The 19,112-nt window shown below is 38.8% G+C and overlaps 1 protein-coding gene across 2 annotated transcripts; it reads left to right on the top strand.

Annotated features, from left to right (window-relative positions):
* Positions 1-49: 49 nt before the first annotated feature.
* On the top strand, positions 50-19,016 carry grinaa (glutamate receptor, ionotropic, N-methyl D-aspartate-associated protein 1a (glutamate binding)). 2 transcript variants are annotated; one of them, XM_027025447.2, is made up of 7 exons: positions 50-194; positions 10,546-10,907; positions 14,229-14,347; positions 14,549-14,749; positions 15,063-15,191; positions 15,497-15,640; positions 16,819-19,016. In XM_027025447.2, the coding sequence occupies exons 2-7, from the start codon at positions 10,568-10,570 to the stop codon at positions 16,966-16,968; spliced, it is 1,083 nt and encodes a 360-aa protein (XP_026881248.1). In that variant the 5' UTR covers positions 50-194; positions 10,546-10,567; the 3' UTR covers positions 16,969-19,016. The 2 variants fall into 2 exon arrangements, with proteins under 2 accessions (XP_026881248.1, XP_026881247.1); XM_027025446.2 differs by having other exon boundaries at positions 10,543-10,907.
* Positions 19,017-19,112: the final 96 nt, after the last annotated feature.

The following is a 19,112-nucleotide window of genomic DNA, read 5'->3' as shown; positions in this document are numbered from 1 at the left end:
GACCTTCGAAATGACGTCAGATGTTATTGCTTCGATCCGGTTGCGGGGGGCGACTCGTCATTAGATACAGAACAAGCTAACGAATAGACCACTGAGTGATCGTCGTTCCCCGGCTGCAATACCACCTCGAAGCAATACCAACAAAGCTTAATTTTGTTGTTGGACTGAAAACGACAGTTGTATACAGCAAAAGGGTAAGAATGTCATCGTTGTATTTATTTTTAAATACGTAAAAACGTTTCTATCCATTAAATATGTTAACGTTATGATGGTTTGAGGTTTAATGAGTGAAACGTAACCTAGGTTATCACTAGCTCGTGATGGGGTTTTTTTTGCTTCGTAACGGAGCAAGCATTTCGCAGTCCGCCTCCCTCAGTTTCAGCCTACACAGCTCAAGTAGGAATATTTTACCAAATGTATTTAGCTGTCTTATATTTTTAATATAGATAGCTAGCATGTCTTATTTAGCTAGCTGCGTACCGTTACGCAGCCAGCTAGCCATAGCAACACATCACCATCATTATCAGCTTAATGCAGGTTGGTGATCAACCGCTAAGTCATCAGGACACACAGCCAACTACGCCGGTTTTAAAAGATAAACATTTATTCTTTAATTTCCATCTTTCCTAGCTGGCTAGTTAGCGGTCGACAGCACCGCGTCTGACATATTTGTGTAAGTCGCCGACTAATATAACCTAGCTACAGAAATCAATTAACTAGCTAATATATTAATGACATTTTTGTAAAGTAATCTATTTTAATTTGTTGTAGACAGCAAGATGGCTAGCTGTCCAGATCTAATAGGTTATGTTAGATTAGACCTGGCGCTAGTATTTCTTTGAGTGGACAGCAAACCACAGTGGCCAGCTATCGTAGTTGACAAGTTAACCTAGATAGATACCTGCGGGGCACCTTGTGTTGTTAACGCTAGGTTAGCTATCTCAGCTTTCTTACAAGCGACCTTCTCCATTTACGTGTAGCTATAAATATGGTTATAAATAAACTATTTTGTTACCGACGTTTTTTCATCAGCTGACTAGGTTACTGATATTGCTACCTATTATTATGAATCCGGGTTATCGGATTCAGTTAAGTCATCTTAGGTTACCTATCCTACGTATTAAGAAGTTAGCCTTCACAAACAAATGAAAATATCTTATTTGCCTAGCGGATTTGTTTTTATATATCAGGTTATGTTAAATTCTTCCACGTTGATATAATGTGGCATCGTGATATTTTGTTTGTTGGTTCTTAAACACAAGTGATGAATTCTGACAATTTGACCAGTCGCCACAACCTCCTCTGCTTCACGACGTTTAGGCCAAGACCTCACCAGAAGTGGGTAGTAAAAAACTCTACTCGACATAAAAGTAATTTTACTCTAAAATAATAATTTCTCAAGTATAAGTAAAAGTACTAATTTAAAGGATAATTTAAGTAAAAGTATCTAGTGAAAAGACTACTCCATGTACTGAGTTACTTCGTCGGATCTCATTTAATTAGTCATCAACTTAAAACTTAAAATCATAGCCTGATTCAGGCAGCACACTGAAACAGCAAATGAAATAATTCCAAAACAATTTCTCTTTCGTTTAATTGTAATATATCTTAAAATGATGTAACATCCCCTTATTTAAGGTATTTTTAATTCATTCAGCACCACATAAATCATGTTTACAGATACTGGAGGTGGTTATGACATAAAGTTGTTTAAAGTTGATTTGCCCATTGCTCTAGATTTTCATTCCAAATCAAAGTGGAAAAGGGAAGTAAGATCCTGTTTTTTTCTGAATTGGATGGAATCTGAAAATGACTATGCAAACAAGATGGGGTCTAGTGTTATAGCTATTTTGATTTTGGCTATATAATTTGCATATCAGTGTAATTACAATGCATCACAATGAATTTGGTGATCACTTTGTGAAATTGTGATTTCCATAATTTGTGTAAATACTCTGGAGCTCCTGTTCAAAGTAACTAGACATTTTACTTTTTGAGATATTTGCATGACATTAGTGTGACAGTTGTAACATTGAACTGCATCACAATCAAATTTTGTGACTTTAAGGAACACTGTTTTGCAATGTCAGGAAATTTACTTGTCAAAACCAACCACAGACTCATTCATGTGCAGGAGTTATTTAGGCAGGCTATGTAAATTGTCTGTAGGCTTTAAATTTAGTCTTGTTTTTGTTGTTTAATCCAGTTTAGAACATATGTGTATTGGGTAGAAAAAATACATAAATTCTTAACTACTTACTAAATTATTTTCGAACTAACAATGAGAAGCATTTGCATGTTGTTTGTTTACATTTGACACAAATGAAAGTAGGCAATGTTTGACTCCAGGTTTTCTCTAGAATGCCATATGCTATAAGGTTAGAAGGTTGGACAGTAACAAGGGATCACAATTATGCCATCCATTATCATATCCCCAAAGTAAATACAGAAAAAAGTAGAGTAAGTGAAAAATCCAAGTCTTTTTAGATGACTCATCATGCTTTCGCTTTTTCAGCCAAAAAGGCATTCATGACAGGATTTTACAGCACAGCCTTGGCACTGGAGTGACCATGTCAGACAGCTTCAGTTAGAATGTGTAACCCCACTATAACTCCAGAGATCAAATGTGAAACACTCCTGAAATATTTTCACATGACTTACCACCTCTTCACTTTTTCAGCCAAAAAGACATTTGCGACAGGAGTGTACAGAACAGCTATGACACAGGAGTCTGACAGCTGCTAGAATGTGATCTCACTTTAACTCCAGATATCAGAGGTCAAGCACTGATCAAGTCTTTTCACATGACTTTGCTTCTTCAGCCAGAACAGCATTTGTGACCAGGTTTGGCACAGGGGTCACCATTTTTGCCAGATCCTGACCCCAGAAAGATTACAAAAATAATATCAAAGCACTAAACAAATCTTTCAGATGAATTACCATCCCTTTACTTTTTAAGACAATAAAGCACTCATAATTGGGGGTGTATAGAGAGGGCATGGCCTAGAGTTCACCATGGTAGTTATGGTTATGGCAGTTATGGTAGCCCAGTGAACCTATTGTTACTCCTAACTCCACAATGTGTAACTGAAAAAAAGAGTTAAATGACACAACCCCTCCCCCCCAAAAAAAACCCACTCCCCTCCAAATTAGTTTAAAAGTCATGTGACCAGTCTGATAGTAACCACTGGAAGATTGAAAATTATTAAACAACTGATAAACCAATTTGATTAGCCTGCTACAAGTTCTACATAATTTTACGTAGAGCCTGTAAAAGATCAGAACCTCTTTAGAACACGTCTGTCTGACAAGATTTTTGTGTAAAAATGTTTATGGGGTCTAGAATTAACTTTCTCCTGTGAAGACAAGCTGAAGAGTCATTTAGGGTTCTAGGACAAATTTGAAATATGATTATTATAAACCCAATAAGACTAAAAACTAAAAAGACGAATTAAGTAAACACTTTGAGTACAAACATCACACTATGTGGCAACCTTACTTACTGAATGTGGGATTGTGTTCGATCTTAATGCGGACACCTCACATCCCGGCTTTCTCATGAATGACCATGTGTGTTCATGAACTGCTGAGGCTCAATTGTTAAAGGTCTCAGGCAGTTCATAGGCAGAAAGCAACATTTGATGATATGCTTACCCTTGGACTTAATGGCACCACAGAACATAAAACTACCTTGAAAATGTCTAGCATCTGTCCACTTTGGAAGAGGCATTTCCTAAAGAGCCCATCACAAAATTGCCTGTGTAGGTTTGGAGACAAAATTCTTGTGTATTAGTTAAACATGCTGTCCATCTTTGTGAAAGATAAAAAGGGTGCTATACATAGTAATAAATGTATACTTATTGTCAATATCCAGTGGTAGGCCTTTTTTACAGACCCCAAAATTACACCATTCTTGTTAGGGCAACACTATAAAAAATATAATATAGAGTAATTATCATAATTTTTTTACATAATCCAGTTATTATAGTATCATTAAGGATCAAAATTTCATCTTTGCATACCTTCAGTCTGGTTCTCTTCCCTTGTCACGTGTGAGTCATCTCAAAGTAATCAATGTGTAGTGCCTGTTTGGTTCCTTGCTGCTGATTATTCTTATTGACACTGGGCATCAGGTAGGCATTAATCACCTAAATGGAAAGAACGTAAGATTTTCTACTGTGTTATAGTTTCCTTGCTTAGAAGTTACATTAAAAAAAAAATAGCTATAATGCTTACTTCACATTCAAGCTCTTGATTGGGAGCTGTAGCAATATTCTTTTCACAGCCTTACTGTCAACTATTGGAAGCTTACATTTTTCTGAAAAATATATTTTGGAGAAGAGGAGAGGTCAGTGGGTGGAGAGGAGGGTAGGCAAGCATGTGGAACGGAGGAGGCTCCAGTGGGTGGAGAGGTAGAGCAATTGGCTGGTATTGGGGAAGTGATGCTACAGACTTCATAATGTCCTGTAAACTTTTTGGGTATCCTTAGGGTCTGTTTGTGGTACAGCTTAAAGTGATCATCATTTAAATAGAGTGATTTGTTTGGTATAATGGCACATTACAGTCTTTGTCCTCACCCCCAATAAATGGTTCACTTTCCTACTCACATAATTATTTGTTGAGTGAGAAAATGTAAGATGGTTTCTGTGATAAAATTGCACTGAAGTTGATAAGGCCTATTATAAGTTTGTATATAGGCTAATAATAAGGACATTACATGTCTGCACACAGAAAACAGCATTATCAGATATCTGCTAATTACCCAAGACTTACAACAACACTCAAGAAACTAGACCCTTTTCCTTTTTCTTGCCTCCGTCATGCCTCATTTTATTATTCAATGATTACTTCCGGGGAATATACTTAAGTTTGGTGGTCTACTAAATGGATATAGGCCTAATTTGAATTCACCTTGTCAGCGTAATCAACTTTCTTACTATATATAATATATATTTTAATAAGATACATGTTAAGCATCTTATAAATGGCAAGTAATCAGAAATGAGCCATTACAGCATTGGTTATAGAAAAGCATTCTTTAAACAGGGTTGTTTTAACTATTTATAGTTTTCTTTCTTTTTGTTTATTTGGAAATATAATTCTGTAAAAATTTGACAATTGCTGCAAAAAGAATGGGCTCAGAGTTGGTGGAAACTGCTTGTTCAGTGTTTCAAATCACTTCATTGCTCTCCTCTCTTTTCTGCTACAAAAGCTGTGAACTGTAGATTTTTTGAGAGTCATGCAAATATTAGAACATTTGGAGTTCTAGAACACACTGAAATGTTTTGCATGTTTCTGTTGATTTGTATATGTTTGCTTGACTGTTCAGAGGGAAAAGTGAGCTTAAATTATTCTGTACATTCATACTAGGAAGCAGCAAAGAGGCATGGGACCATTCATTTCCTATGAGCGTAGGCGACTTTGCACTGTGATTTGGCGACAAGACATGCTGACAAGTCACAATCAAATTGGGACTTTTTTTTCCCTAACCGAAGCTTTGTGGGAAAACTTGCAGTTTCATCTAGTTTGGTTTGATGTATATTTCCATCTGTAGAGATGATTCCAAGAAAAACAACAGTGGATGAATATAGCAAAAATTGTTGATGTCTCTGACAAATGTTGTTGTGTCTGAACCAAGGTGCTTTTATAGGTTTGAGTTTGTAAGATATTTGCATACCCTTTTTTTACTATTTGAAATGGCCAGCTCCAAACTAATAATGACAAATATTTGGTTGAATCTAAGATTTTAGTGTATAAATGACAATCATTTGTATTGTAAAATTGGAAATAAAACAGATAGCATGCCCACTAATGTCCTTAGTTTTACAGGATGTTAGTTACCATATGCAAATAATACAATTTGATTGAATAAGCTTCACAGTGGAATATATATAGCATATAGAGATATAGCATGTAGAGTGCATGTTTTAAATACAGGTCCCACATACCATCTTCTTGTGACATCAAGGAGGGATTGACTGGCATCAGCCTTCTAATCCACATAAAGCCGTCAGCTCCACTGTGAAACAATACCAAGGATATCAGTGCAGAACTCATGTCTACCAACATACTTTTGCTGACAAATGGAGGACATTTGGTAGCTGTTTCTCTGCTCCAGCCCCATGTTGTTTGACTGGAACTCTCTGCACTAGAGTTCATCCCACTTAATTCGTCCCATGATACTATCCTGCCCTACATCAACTGTAGGCAGGCAAAGTATCAGTTACTTCAGCCACCACGTGACCCGTAAAAGGATAATTCTCCTTTTTAACCCCTGGTGAACTAGGCAAATCTCATTTACTCCCCTTTTAGCTTCTCTTTTTTAATTTGTTCATTATTCTTTTATTATAGCCTGTAGTTACATAGGGATAAAATTAGCACTTAAATCATAGTATGTGGCTTTTTGTGTACTCATATTTTTCATTTTGTCATTTTGACCTAAATTAAGAGTAGTCTGATTATCAAGGTACTAGTATAGCTATGTAAGACTGAAATGACAAATTATAAATCACATCTTAGAAAAAGGGCTTTCAGTTCCAGTGTCATGGGCCCACTGCTCTGCAGTTTCACTTTGCCTTGATCTAGCACACCTGCTCCAGTTCATGAACAAATGATCAAGCTCTTCATTAATTAGATGAGGTGTGCTAGATCAGGAAAAACTTGAATATGTGCTAGAGAGTGGCTGTAACGGTGAGTGGTGAGGAGGCATCGCATGTGCGAAGAAGATCGAGATTTATTATGGGCAAATCCAAAATCAGAGTCGATATAATGGTCCAGGGTCATAGAGCTTATGGAACTAATATACACAAGACAGGGCAAACACAGAACACAGAAGCTGGGAGGGACTAATCGTGAGAGTACCCCACCCCAAAGCGCATAACACCAGGGCACACACAAACAGGAACCAACAAAAACAATACAGGACTAGGACAAGACACCAACAGGAACAGAACGGGCAAGACGCGGAGCAGGGACAGGACCCAGACGAGAAACAGGAGCCGACAGGCCAGAAACTGGGACAACAGGAGAAGACTGAACAGAACAAGAACCAGGAGCAAAAACGGGAATAGACACAGGAACTGAAGGAACAGGAGGGTCAGAAAAAGAAGCAAGAGGGACAGGAGCAGAAACAACAGCAGCAGGAGCGGACGCGGAAGCGGGAGCAGAACCAACAACAGAAACTGACTGAGGACAAAAAAGTACCACGAGCGAGGCCAAGGAGAAACAACAAAAGACGAGGTACGACCGGAGGCACAAAAGGACGAAGAAAACAAAAACACAAAACAGACCAGGCTAGGGACAAAGGAACAGGAACAAAAACGGACACAGGCACCGGAAAGGACATACGGATGGGCACAGTGGCGCATTCAGCAGCGGTGGGTCCGGAGGCACGGCTGCGGCGTTCACTGGCGGCGGGTCGGGAGGCGTGGCAGCACCATTCAACAGTGGCGGGTCCAGAGGCGTGGCTACAGGAACAGACCAGGTAACAGAACGGGCGGCATCTCTCATACCGGGAACTGAATCAGGACGGGCAGTGTCTCTCTTACGCTGGGAACAGAAACTGGATCAGGACGGGCGGCGTCTCCCACGCCGGGAACAGGACCAGGATCAGCACGGGCGGCATCTCTCATGCCGGGACCAGGAGCAAGACCAGGCTGAGTGGCAAACTCAGTAGCTTACCAAACAGATCTGCAGTCAGCTGTTTTCAGCCATTTCAACAGAAAAAGTGTGATTTTGCACAAAAATATCTCCTGTTCTAAAATGTTTGCATGTAGGCCCTCAGATCTTATAAAAAAAAGGTTGTAATGTGTGTGAGAGCATGTGCATGCGTGTGGGTGGGTGCATGTGCATGGTGGGGGTGGGCATATACATTTATTTAGTGCTTTATGGGGGTCAAATGGGTCTATAATGATGGGAAAATTTGCAACATACCTTTTATTTGAAAGACTAGCCAATAGGTTTCTATTTTCTTACTAAAATTAAAGTTAAGCTTATGCTTAGGTTTAGGCAAACTGTTGGATTGCATTCATACACAAGAATATACCCCACAAACACAGTAACACAAGATTTGTGAAGGTGTGAAAGAGAAATAAGGGTGTGGAAAGTTGGGCTGTCAGCAGCCACTGTTCTGAATAAGCTGAGAAAGCACACTCAGCTCCTGATGCTGACTTCAGATAAACATTGAGCCACAGCTCAAACCCATTTCTGCATTCCATTGGAACCATGCCACAGAAATAGAGCCATGCCTGCTAGAAACACTGACTAACTGCATGTTTTATCTAAAAATAAACACAATAATGAAGCACCTGTAAACAGCCAGTGGTGTCACACTATCAGGTTAAAAGTGCATAATAAGACAGTATTTTCTGTAGGAGTTTTTTCAGCAGTGATCAAACTGTTCCTCTCTGTTTATTCAAATGCAGTGATTTTGCCATCAGAGGAGCTATACCACGTTTTACTTGTACCTCATCGGATTTGTTGATGAGGTTCACAAGATGGACATGAGAATGGCTGAGAACAGATCATTTTAACTGTATGCTTGTGTCAGAACCAATATGCATTGATGATGATTTTAAATCAGTAGCTAACTACTGCAGAACTATACATGAATCACAGAAATGTTTTTCTTTTTTCAAAATAGCATTGTTGTGTTTTTTTCTAAGAGCTTATGTGAGGGAAACCCTGTCATATGACACTACATTTATGCAAAATGTGTTATTTTAACAAAAACATTTTTGTTTTTTGTAAAATCTTGGATACTAACAAATAATTTATCCATTAAAGTTTAACAGGAAAATGTCTTGTCCATTTGTAGAATTTTACAACTATTTTTGTAAAAAATCCACATCAGAAATCAAAAGTTGAACTTGCAGGTTTTGCATTACTAGTTTTTCATATTTATCTATAGCAACAGAAAAAGTGTCGACCTCTGGCATTTAACTCCACTTTTACTTACCCCCAATTAGTCTATTTCACAGAGGATTTGCTATTTCACAGGCAGATGCTGATTTCACAGGTATTCTCATCTGAATTTTATAGGGCACTACTCATAAATGACAGAAAATGAGACTGCTTGACTGATTTTTTGACTGAAATGAACTGTTTCTTTATAGGTGAAAATTGTAGGTGAATTTTTTTTTCTTCATGCCAGTAAAAATATGCAAGGGACCAATAAATCTGATCTGCTGAGAGAGTCACATGTATTTGTTATCAGTGCTGATGTGAACATAGATGTTGAGAACAGGAGGCAGAATATCAGCCTTCCCCAGTGCTACATGAGGTAATAGAAGTGAAGTAGGTCACATGGGATTTGGCATCCAGCAGAAGTGGGACAGTGTGATGTAATTCCGCTGTTTCCCAATGCTGAGTGTGTGAGTCTGGAGGAAATGCAAGACATCTCAACAACTGAGAAAACCTGAGCGGGAAAAAATAATTTTCTCAGACACAATGTAGAATGTTTCCTTAAGGAAAGGAGTCTTGGTTCTGATGTCTCAGTCCATCCTTTATATTTTTACAAACCCATTTGCCACTCTGACAACCATGGTCCTAAAACTGGAGCACTGCTGAATAACATTGTCATGGAGACAGAAACTGCAATGCTGCCAAGAGCAGGGGTGTTGTTGTTGTTGTTGTTCAAGGGGTTCCAGTGCCATGTAATGCTGCATTCAAGCAGTGTTACACCTGTGTCCGTAGCAACACTCCATCTCCAAGTGGGATCGTGTGTATTTGTCCTCACCTCTCCTTTCAGGCAATTTTGGTGATCACTGAAACAAGGCACAAAACAGTGTAGCCAGGAACAAACAATGCTGATGTTTATTTGTGCTATAAACAAAGATTTTCCTACTGTAGCACATTAAAGAAAAACCTTAAGTTACTCTCATATATTCACCTTCACAGGTATATAAAACAAGCACCTAGGCATGCAGACTGCTTCTACAAACATTTATGAAAGGATGGGTTGCTCTCAGGAGCTCAGTGAATTCCAGCATCAGGAGGTGCCCTTGCAAATTCCTAGAATGTTTTTCTATAGACAAAGATTTTCCTCACCTGTTCCCTGGAGAGATGGGAATGCTCAAGTTCCACCTTCTATGCAGTCACCTTCCTGTTTAGAGATAGAGGTACTGAATTAATAGATAATATCCATGTACTCTCAGTGAACTGTTACCAGTTGGGATGCCAACAAAAAGTGATAATTTTTTTGTCACTGCTATAATGAATATTTTTCATATCACGCTATCCCTGGTCTTTGGTTGTTTTACCCTTTTCTTTTCATTCTATCATCATTGACTAAAAGTTGGGTATGATGAACAGTCCTTTTTTTCCTGTATGAATAACTTGCAAACTATAAACTTATAAATTATAACTATGCAAACGTTCAGACTTTATGCCATAGCTGAAAACCTCACTCTATAAGTACAATTTGGTGAAGGAGAGCAGTCTGGATTTTTGTTAACAGAAATGATTTAAATACTCTTTGAATGCTCATTTGATTTGTTGAAACTGTCTTTCTCTCCCTCCCTGTCTCTGTATCCATCCATCCAGCAGGATCATATTGAGGAAAGGAGACATGTCCCAGGACAAGCATGGTTACCCTATAATGGGGGAGGACAAACAACTTCACAATAATGTCTATGGCCCACCCCAACCTGATGGCTTTGGGATACCTCCACCCAACTACATGCAGGCTCCAGGCGGGCCCCCTTACCCAGCACCAGGACCATATGGCCAGCCGGGTTATGCCCAGGGAGCACCAGCTTTCCCTCCTGGACCATACCCTCAGATGCCCTTTCCACAAATGCCATACCCTCAAGGTCCATACCCTCAGGGGCCATACCCTCAGGGGCCATACCCACAAGGCCCCTATCAGCAGGGGCCTGGTCAGTCTGGCTTCGGTGGGGACCATGCTGGTAAGTATTGAGAAGATTTTAAAGAAATTATTAAACAAGATTTTCCATAAGAAGTCAAAATTTCTCAAATATTTTCTCCTTAAATATTGAGCAGTGGCACCTCAATATTAGCTGCCCCAAAATTGATCACATTAGCTTGTTTGATGAAATTCAACATGAATTGTAAATATATGGTACTTATTTGTTTAGGTATGCTCACCAGTAAGCTTTTATGAACACCATATAACATTGCTATTGGGTTACATGTAACTATATTTTTATCTTGCTTTCACTTATCTGATTAACTGTGCATTGGTTAGTGTCACAAATTTCAGTTTGGCTTATAAGCAAAGTTATGATTCAAAAATATTACAATTATACATCAGTTGGTTCTGACCTCACAGTCTGATTGGTTGAGAAGTGTTCTACCCATGTTGATATTCATGATAACAGCACAGGTTTTTCACACCAAAACTGTATCACCCTGCTGACATGTTGTTAAGTAATGAATTTATGCTTTATGCCAGAGCCAATATAAGAGGAACCTAGCCAGTTTTTATCCTCTCTCTATGTAAAAAAAAATGACTGGCAAAACGCCATTGGGCAAAAGCAAATGAATCCTCAATGAATGGGCATTTATAGCATCTGACAAATGCAGAAGAGATTACAGAGTGGTGATTCTCTCTACATATTCTCTACTTTATGTACCCAACCCTTAGTTGTTTTGTGCCTACACAATGGGAAATGAGTACAGTGGGAGACCTCTATAAGATAACATAGGACCTGCAGCCCATTTGGTGAGACTCTGAAGGAGAGTGTGACTGCAGATACACAAATTCCAAGTGTGCCATTACCTTAAAAACTTTCATGTCAACTTCTGTGACTGCAGAATAATTAAGCTTGCTGCCACCAGTGAATCGAGCCATGTTGTTTCATGCATGTTGAACACATGCCCTATAGAGCAGTCTTTTTTTATGAATGAATGAATGTCTGCAGATTAACATATACAAATAATGAGGTAACACTAATAAATAACTAAATTAGATCTTAGTAAAAAAAAAAAATCTTGTTCCTTTCATCTTACTTTCACTTTGCTTATTTTTGCTTTCAAAATGAACATTACTTGGTAGTGCTATATGCCATTCATACTGTTAGGCAGGCAGTTGTTAGAGTTGTATAGCAACAAGTTATTTGTTTTGGAATTACTTTTTGACAAAAGGAATTGCCAATATTAAAATATACAGTTATGTGCAAAATAATAGCAGTGTTCAAAATCAGTAATTAAATACATTAGTGATGTTAGACTGCTATTATTTTGCACATAACTGTACTTAACATTATGACTGTGCTTCTTTCCTTTTTTTTGTTTCTATTTTAATTCTAATTCTATATAATATGCTTTTGTGCTGATATGCACAAAAGACTGAAAATCATTTTTGGATAAACTGATTATAGTATTGCAGTTATCTGAAAAGTTACTCTGGAATATACCAGGCCCCTCCAAAAGAGGTAAAATACTTCAGTTGCATGAGCAACTTTGAATACAATTTGACAATATTGGCAATTTAGCAGGTTTTTGCTGTTATATTACTAGAATTATTTTTCTGCAGTATTGTAGGTTTTCTCTTTTCTCAAAAATGGAATACCTTGCTAAATAGTTCCTTTTCCATATTCCTATCATATGTTATTATAAAATTAGACAAAAGTTGTGAATGGAACCTTGATCATATCAGTACATTTCTGAAAAGGAATTGTCACATTCATAACACGAACAGAGACATAGTGCAGTATAGCGGATGCAGTTTATTTGAGAACAAGGTGCAGCAGCTACTGACGTCTTGTCTGTAGACACAGCTGCTTCAAGTGATGAGTCTGGAGATACAGCTGCTGCAGATAACAGGTCCTAAGGTGCGGCATCAGTTAGTTGCGGGTCATGAAGGTGTGGCTGCTTCTGACGGCTTGATCAGAGGTGCTGCAGAAATGGCCTGACTGTCCCCAAGTGCGCCAGACCTGGCCTGAATATCTCCCATGCGCACTGGACATGGCCTGAGCAAGATCCAGAGGATGGCTGTTGTGTACCTTGCTGGTGTCAGGAGGCTGGCCGTAGCGTTCCTTGTCAATGTCAGGAGGCTGGCTGTCATGTTTCCTTCCAGTGTCAGGAGGCTGGCCATCGCATTCCTCGCCAGTGTCCAGAACCAGGGGAACACAGAAAGCTAAAACCCTGTACAGTGCCTCAGGCCCATAGTCCTCCCCACATGTTCCATGGGGCAAGCCTGCTGGGACTTGATGACCCAAAGCCGGTGCATAGACCCCACCACCCCCTAATAATAATAAAAAAAACTTGGATGCTTCCCTCTCAGGGGTCAGGGTCTTGGGCTACAGAGTAGAAACAGGCAGGGGCTCAGCTTAAGATGACTCATTTTGACCTTTGGACCTTTTTTTTTTGTTCTTCTTACGGCTGGACTCTTAGGCTTAACATCTACGGTGTCTGGGGCTGGTAAGTAAAATGGAGGTTGGGTGGATATATTCCATTATGTGTTAGACATCTCCACCAGGGCCATAGCATAACCCGTGATATAAGCGAATCTGGCTCTCTCCTGAAACGTAAGTTCATTGAGCCAGTCAAGTGTGTCCGCCAATGTGCTGCCAACCTCCAGAGACATTCTCCTTCGTAGACTGGTTGGGGAGCGTGAGGAAGTAAAATTCTTACTTATGCATCCTAATGTTGGGTATATGGTAACTGCCAACTCCAATGTTGGCAAAGTCTTCTGTCACATTTGTCAGAATGAGGAAGAGTCGGGTCCATGTATTTGCAGTTTAATGATGGGTTATCCAAAGACATAGTTGCAACACAGGCAAGGGTCAAATCCAGATATCCAGTAAACAGGAACCAAATCCAAAAGGGCATAGACAGACGTAAATCCAATAGCAGGCAAAAGAGTTCATAAATGTGTCCAAATCTCAGAAACGTGGCTAGCAGATGAGACTTTTGACAGGATCAACTAGGCTTATATGTGGTGCTAAAACAGGTTAATCAGGTGACTTTGATTGAACTACGGCTTTGTGGGAAGTTTAGTGTGAAGTCTGGCTGGAAGGCGTGACAAGAATGTTACATATCACTAGTAAAAAAAAAAAAAAAAAAAAACATTGGATGCTACCAGTCACAAATATGGGAACTGTTTTATTACAGAGAATGTTAATGAAGTTTCTACCATTCTAGACCTAAGATTTTCACAAAACAATTGTCATTTCAGCTGCAACATAAGTGATGTTTGGACCATTGTTATTCTTTGGACAGGTGAATGACAAGGAGAGTTGGAAGTAACTATTTGCTTTTGTCAGATCCTATGGACAGTCCAGGTTATCATGGTGGAGATGGGCCCCCTTCTTACTATGACAACGATGGGTTTGCTAACTCTGGCTGGGAGGACAAAACTATTCGGCAAGCCTTCATCAGAAAGGTAAGAGACCAGAGAAGGCCATAAGTTCTTTTAATGTCAGAGAAATGTAAGAATCATTTGTCTGTGGATATTACGATAACTTGAGTATTTATTTGTTTTTAAGATGGTTTCTAGTTAGCACACAAACTAATTTTAGAGGCAGCGTTTCTGAGCTGTCCTCTCAAGGTTTCTCTAACCTCTGTGATCTCTCACTGTTCTCAGGTGTTCATGGTCTTAACCGTACAGCTGACGGTGACGTTTTCCTTTGTTGCTCTCTTCACCTTTTCGAACGATGTCAAACTGTTTGTGAGACAAAATCGGTGGACGTATTATGTATCCTACGCCGTCTTCTTTGTGGCCCTTATTGTGCTCAGCTGCTGTGGAGAATTTCGCCGCAAACACCCTTGGAACCTGGTAGCACTGGTACGATACTACCAGAATGGTAGATTTTACTGGCTGGTACTATGCATGTCAGATTTTAGTTAAAGACTGGACTCGGTTTACTATGATATAATAATTTAATCCCAGTTACACCTGTACTGATAATGACTGCCTTAATGGGACCTGGCTGCATGTAAATGTTTTAAACATATTTGTTCCAAGGTCTGGATTTGTCTAGATTCTTGCATCAGGTTTGAGTGTTCAAGAAATGTGCAAGAAAAGTTTTTCAATCACTCTCTCGTTTTCTTCCCATCTCCTCTCTCTCTCTCTGTCTCTGTCACTTTCTCTCTCTCAGTCCATTCTGACTCTTAGCCTGTCCTACATGGTGGGGATGATCGCCAGCTTCTATGATACAGACACGGTCATCATGGCTGTAGGCATCACTGCAGTGGTGTGTTTCACTGTGGTGCTTTTCTCCTTGCAGGTCAGTCTGCTGTCCATACTTTCCTCTTGGAGCACCTCTTAACTGTTGTTCACTGTGTGTCTGATAATTTGATGCACTTATGTCCACTTTTGTCTTATGTTTTCTGTTTCTGTGCATTTGGTATATTGAAAAAAGCAGTTATTACCATAAAATGATTGGTAATTAACTTTACCATCATGTGATGGTAATTGATTTTGAAAGAGAATATGCAGTACATATGTTTAACTATTTATTGAGAAAGCAAAATCTAGTTCAACACATTGGTTCTGAATTTTCCACATTTGGAATTTTCTCTTTCAAACCAGAGCAAATATGACTTCACTTCCTGCCGGGGTGTGCTCTTCGTGTGCCTCATTGTGCTCCTCCTCTTCTCAATCCTCTGCATCTTCATCCGTCACAAGATCCTGCACATCGTCTATGCCTCTCTGGGAGCTCTGCTCTTTACCTGTGTAAGTAGCCCTTGATAGGCATAATACTCCAGTACCTCACATGGTAGAGCACATAGAGCATAGTGCTAGTAACAGCAAGGTCATGGGATCTGCATGAGTCAATTGCTGTAATTGTTGAGGAGGACGTTTACAGTATATTGGTACCCAATATGCTGCTTGCAATGATCCAACACAATATCTCATAGTAATTTTAAATAAACCTAATTAAAGTTGGTTTTTTTTTTTGTGAACTGATGCACCTTTGACATGTTATACGCAGCCACACCTTGGTTTAAATGGTTTGATGTCTGTGAAGATATATGGCTTTCAAAAAGCCAACATGCTTAATCATGTGATGCTTTGTTTAGATTAGATTTGATAAACCTTTAGTATTTGGCAGATTTAAATATATTTATTAATATGACAGTATGTATGTTTAACTACACAACGTTATACTGATATAACTGGTTATATTACAGCTGATAACATGGCTCCATGTGACTAATAGTAACATGAACTAGTTATAACCTAAACCAAGCTCATATTCATTTTAATGTCATGTATTGATGTAAATTACACTGACCTGCAAATAACAAGGGTTTGCTTCTTTGGTGTTGAAAGATTTCAGTATAGAAGTTGGACCTTTCCTGCAAATAAGGGTTATAAATGGGTTGTCTTGAGTAAACGAAGTATCAGTAATTACTGATTGATATGAGGTTTGGAAACAGTCTTAATGTCTTGTGTTAAAAGAGTAAGCTTTCAAAAGCAATACCCCCAAGATCTTGCTTTTTGTTCCAAACCTCTATATCTTGTTTATCCATCTTTTCATTTCATTTTCAGGCCTGAGTAACACTCTATGCACAGGGATATAAATTAAGTAGTCCTTAATTAGCAACCTCTGTTTTAGAAGCCTTCAGATTTTAGGTTCATAAGGTGAAATAAGAGACGATATAAGGGGACTAAGGTTCGGTCCAGTTTGGATTTATTTATTTTTTTTAGATCAGTGTTGTAAAATCAGGTAAGGAAGATCAAGCTGAAAACATGTTTATCAGACACTAAATACACGATATTACATGGATTTATACAAGTTCACAAATTCGTTGCCGTGCTTAAACATGATTTGAACTTATTCAGACATTAAGTTTAATTATGTCATTCTTATGAACAGACAACTAAATGTTTGTGTATTCTTCCCTCAGTTCTTGGCTGTTGACACTCAGCTTCTTCTAGGCAACAAGAAGCTGGCCTTAAGCCCAGAGGAGTACATCTTTGCTGCGCTAAACCTCTACACTGACATCGTCAACATCTTCATGTACCTCCTGGCTATAGTGGGCCGCTCCCGGGAGTGAGGGCTCTCACTGGTAGCACAGGAAGGAGGTGCACTCAACTACTTCCGGAATGATACCGTTGCACTTTTCTTGTCATATTCCATGTCACTCCACTACCCTTTACACCTCTTTTCTCAACATTTCCCCTGTTTAGCCGATGTACAGGGTGGTCAGACCAGTAGCTCTATGCATCCAGCAGGCCTGGCATGGAAAGCAGCAAGGAGGTTATATATTTTAACAAAGTAAAGACCCATTTAAAGTCCTTTACATTGTACACTATGTCCTCTGCTTGCCCAGCCCCTCCTGTTGAAACAGCTTCATTGTGTTTGAAAATGGTACAGTGTAGTATGATTCACCAGTCACATTCAAACTGCATGAGCAGAAACCTTCTTGATCTTACCTCTGTGAGCTTGGCACTCTATTGTTTAACACAGCAGCAACAAAGAGAGGGCATTGACTGAGAGGACAGTGATATGTGGTGTAGAGAAGCAAAGGATCAGATTGGGAGGTCTAATCACTCCTTACCTCCTCTCTATTCATCCCACCAGTGCTTTTACTGGTACTCTGCATGGTAAACTAAAACAGCAAGAATGGCAGAATTAACAGATCAGAGATACCTCTCCAAGTAATCTTATGTAGCTGTAAATAGTCATGAAGATTAGCCACTTCCCTTAGTTTAAGGCATATCTATAAGAATAGCTGTGGTGTTACATGGAGAATACATGTGACATCACCACTTTGGAAGCAAAGATCAAATAGCTACTGTTGGGAAGAGGTTGAATTGACTTAAAACAACACTATCTAGATGCCAACATAAAGCCTGTGTATATATTTAAAGGTATATATGTTGGTGAGACATTGGAGAGGGTTGTTTTTCCCTTGAATGAAGGAAAGTATGGTTGTGGAGTGTGCTTTTTGTATAGTTCCCTAGGTCAGTATTGAAAATTCCATGAAAATCGATTGATAAAATGTTCACCCTCATTCTCTTTGTCTCCCTTGTTTTATTTGTGAACTTTGTTGCATATTTATGTAGTGTTTTTTCCTTCATTTTGCCTAATGTGAAATGTTTGTACACTAGATTTGTTTGAATACTAGATTATTTTTTTCCTCTGACAGTATTGTAAAAAATAACTCTTAACTGCGTATCATTAATAAGCAGAAAGAATATAGTTTTGCTTCTGTGCTACATTATTTATTTACACTTTACTGTAGTATGCAATGTTAAATGGGAGAAGGACTAAACCGCATGGTTGATTTTCAGTGTGCTGAGGTTTGCTGAACTACACCCGAGTACTTCAGTTCATGCGAAATAGATCTCACTCCTGGGGCTCCACTCTGATGAGCTTTTTTGCACTGGCCAATGTGATTTATTAGGGGTTCAATTTCCGAGTGGCTGATTTATGATCCATTCTTTCGCCTTCATTATCATAGCAGAATTATCATGTAATCATACAAAAGCACATCCTGACATTAACTAGTGCAACCACACATCTCCACTGATGATGGCTTTGCAGTCTGTTTTATCATTGGAGCCTCACACTGTGTTCTAATCCTACTTTCTTACAAAAAAGTATTATAATAATCTGTAAGGGGAGACTGGAAAACCTCAGCAAACTGAAAACGGGAACAAATATGAAAAGGACACATGTAAATCTTTTGTAAATTAAACTTGTACACAGTTATGTGCTTGGTAAGTGGCTGATTTTTGGCTTGAGAGTGATTTAACAAAATGTCCTTATCTCTAGCCATTCAATCCTATTTAGTGTCAATCTGCAGTTGCATGCTCCTCCTTTAATTTGCATGTGGAAGCATCACACTGGACTAGCTGTTAAAAAGAAATATGTCTGAAGATCATACTTAATTTTACTAATGTTGCGGAGCTCTATTAATTTGATTAAAATGTGTAATTAACTCCTGTTTAACTATGGTGGATTAAGCTGTGTACAGTACATGTTGGCTGTATGGTCTTCTTTGCACTGTAAATTTGCATCAAAATGAAGCTGGATTGCATTTCTCAACAACTGTTGCTTTTCACTAAAAGGGATACATTAAAAAAAGAAAAATAAAAAGACTTATGGTTTGTTTTAACATATGTGAGTAGAGTAAAATAAATTTTGTCCTGCTATTTTGAACGACAAAGACAACATTAACAATAGAATTAAAGT

The sequence above is a fragment of the Electrophorus electricus genome, chromosome 8 (assembly GCF_013358815.1).
Source record: "Electrophorus electricus isolate fEleEle1 chromosome 8, fEleEle1.pri, whole genome shotgun sequence".
NCBI classification, from domain to species: Eukaryota; Metazoa; Chordata; class Actinopteri; order Gymnotiformes; family Gymnotidae; genus Electrophorus; species Electrophorus electricus.
This window is presented reverse-complemented; position numbering and strand designations above follow the sequence as displayed.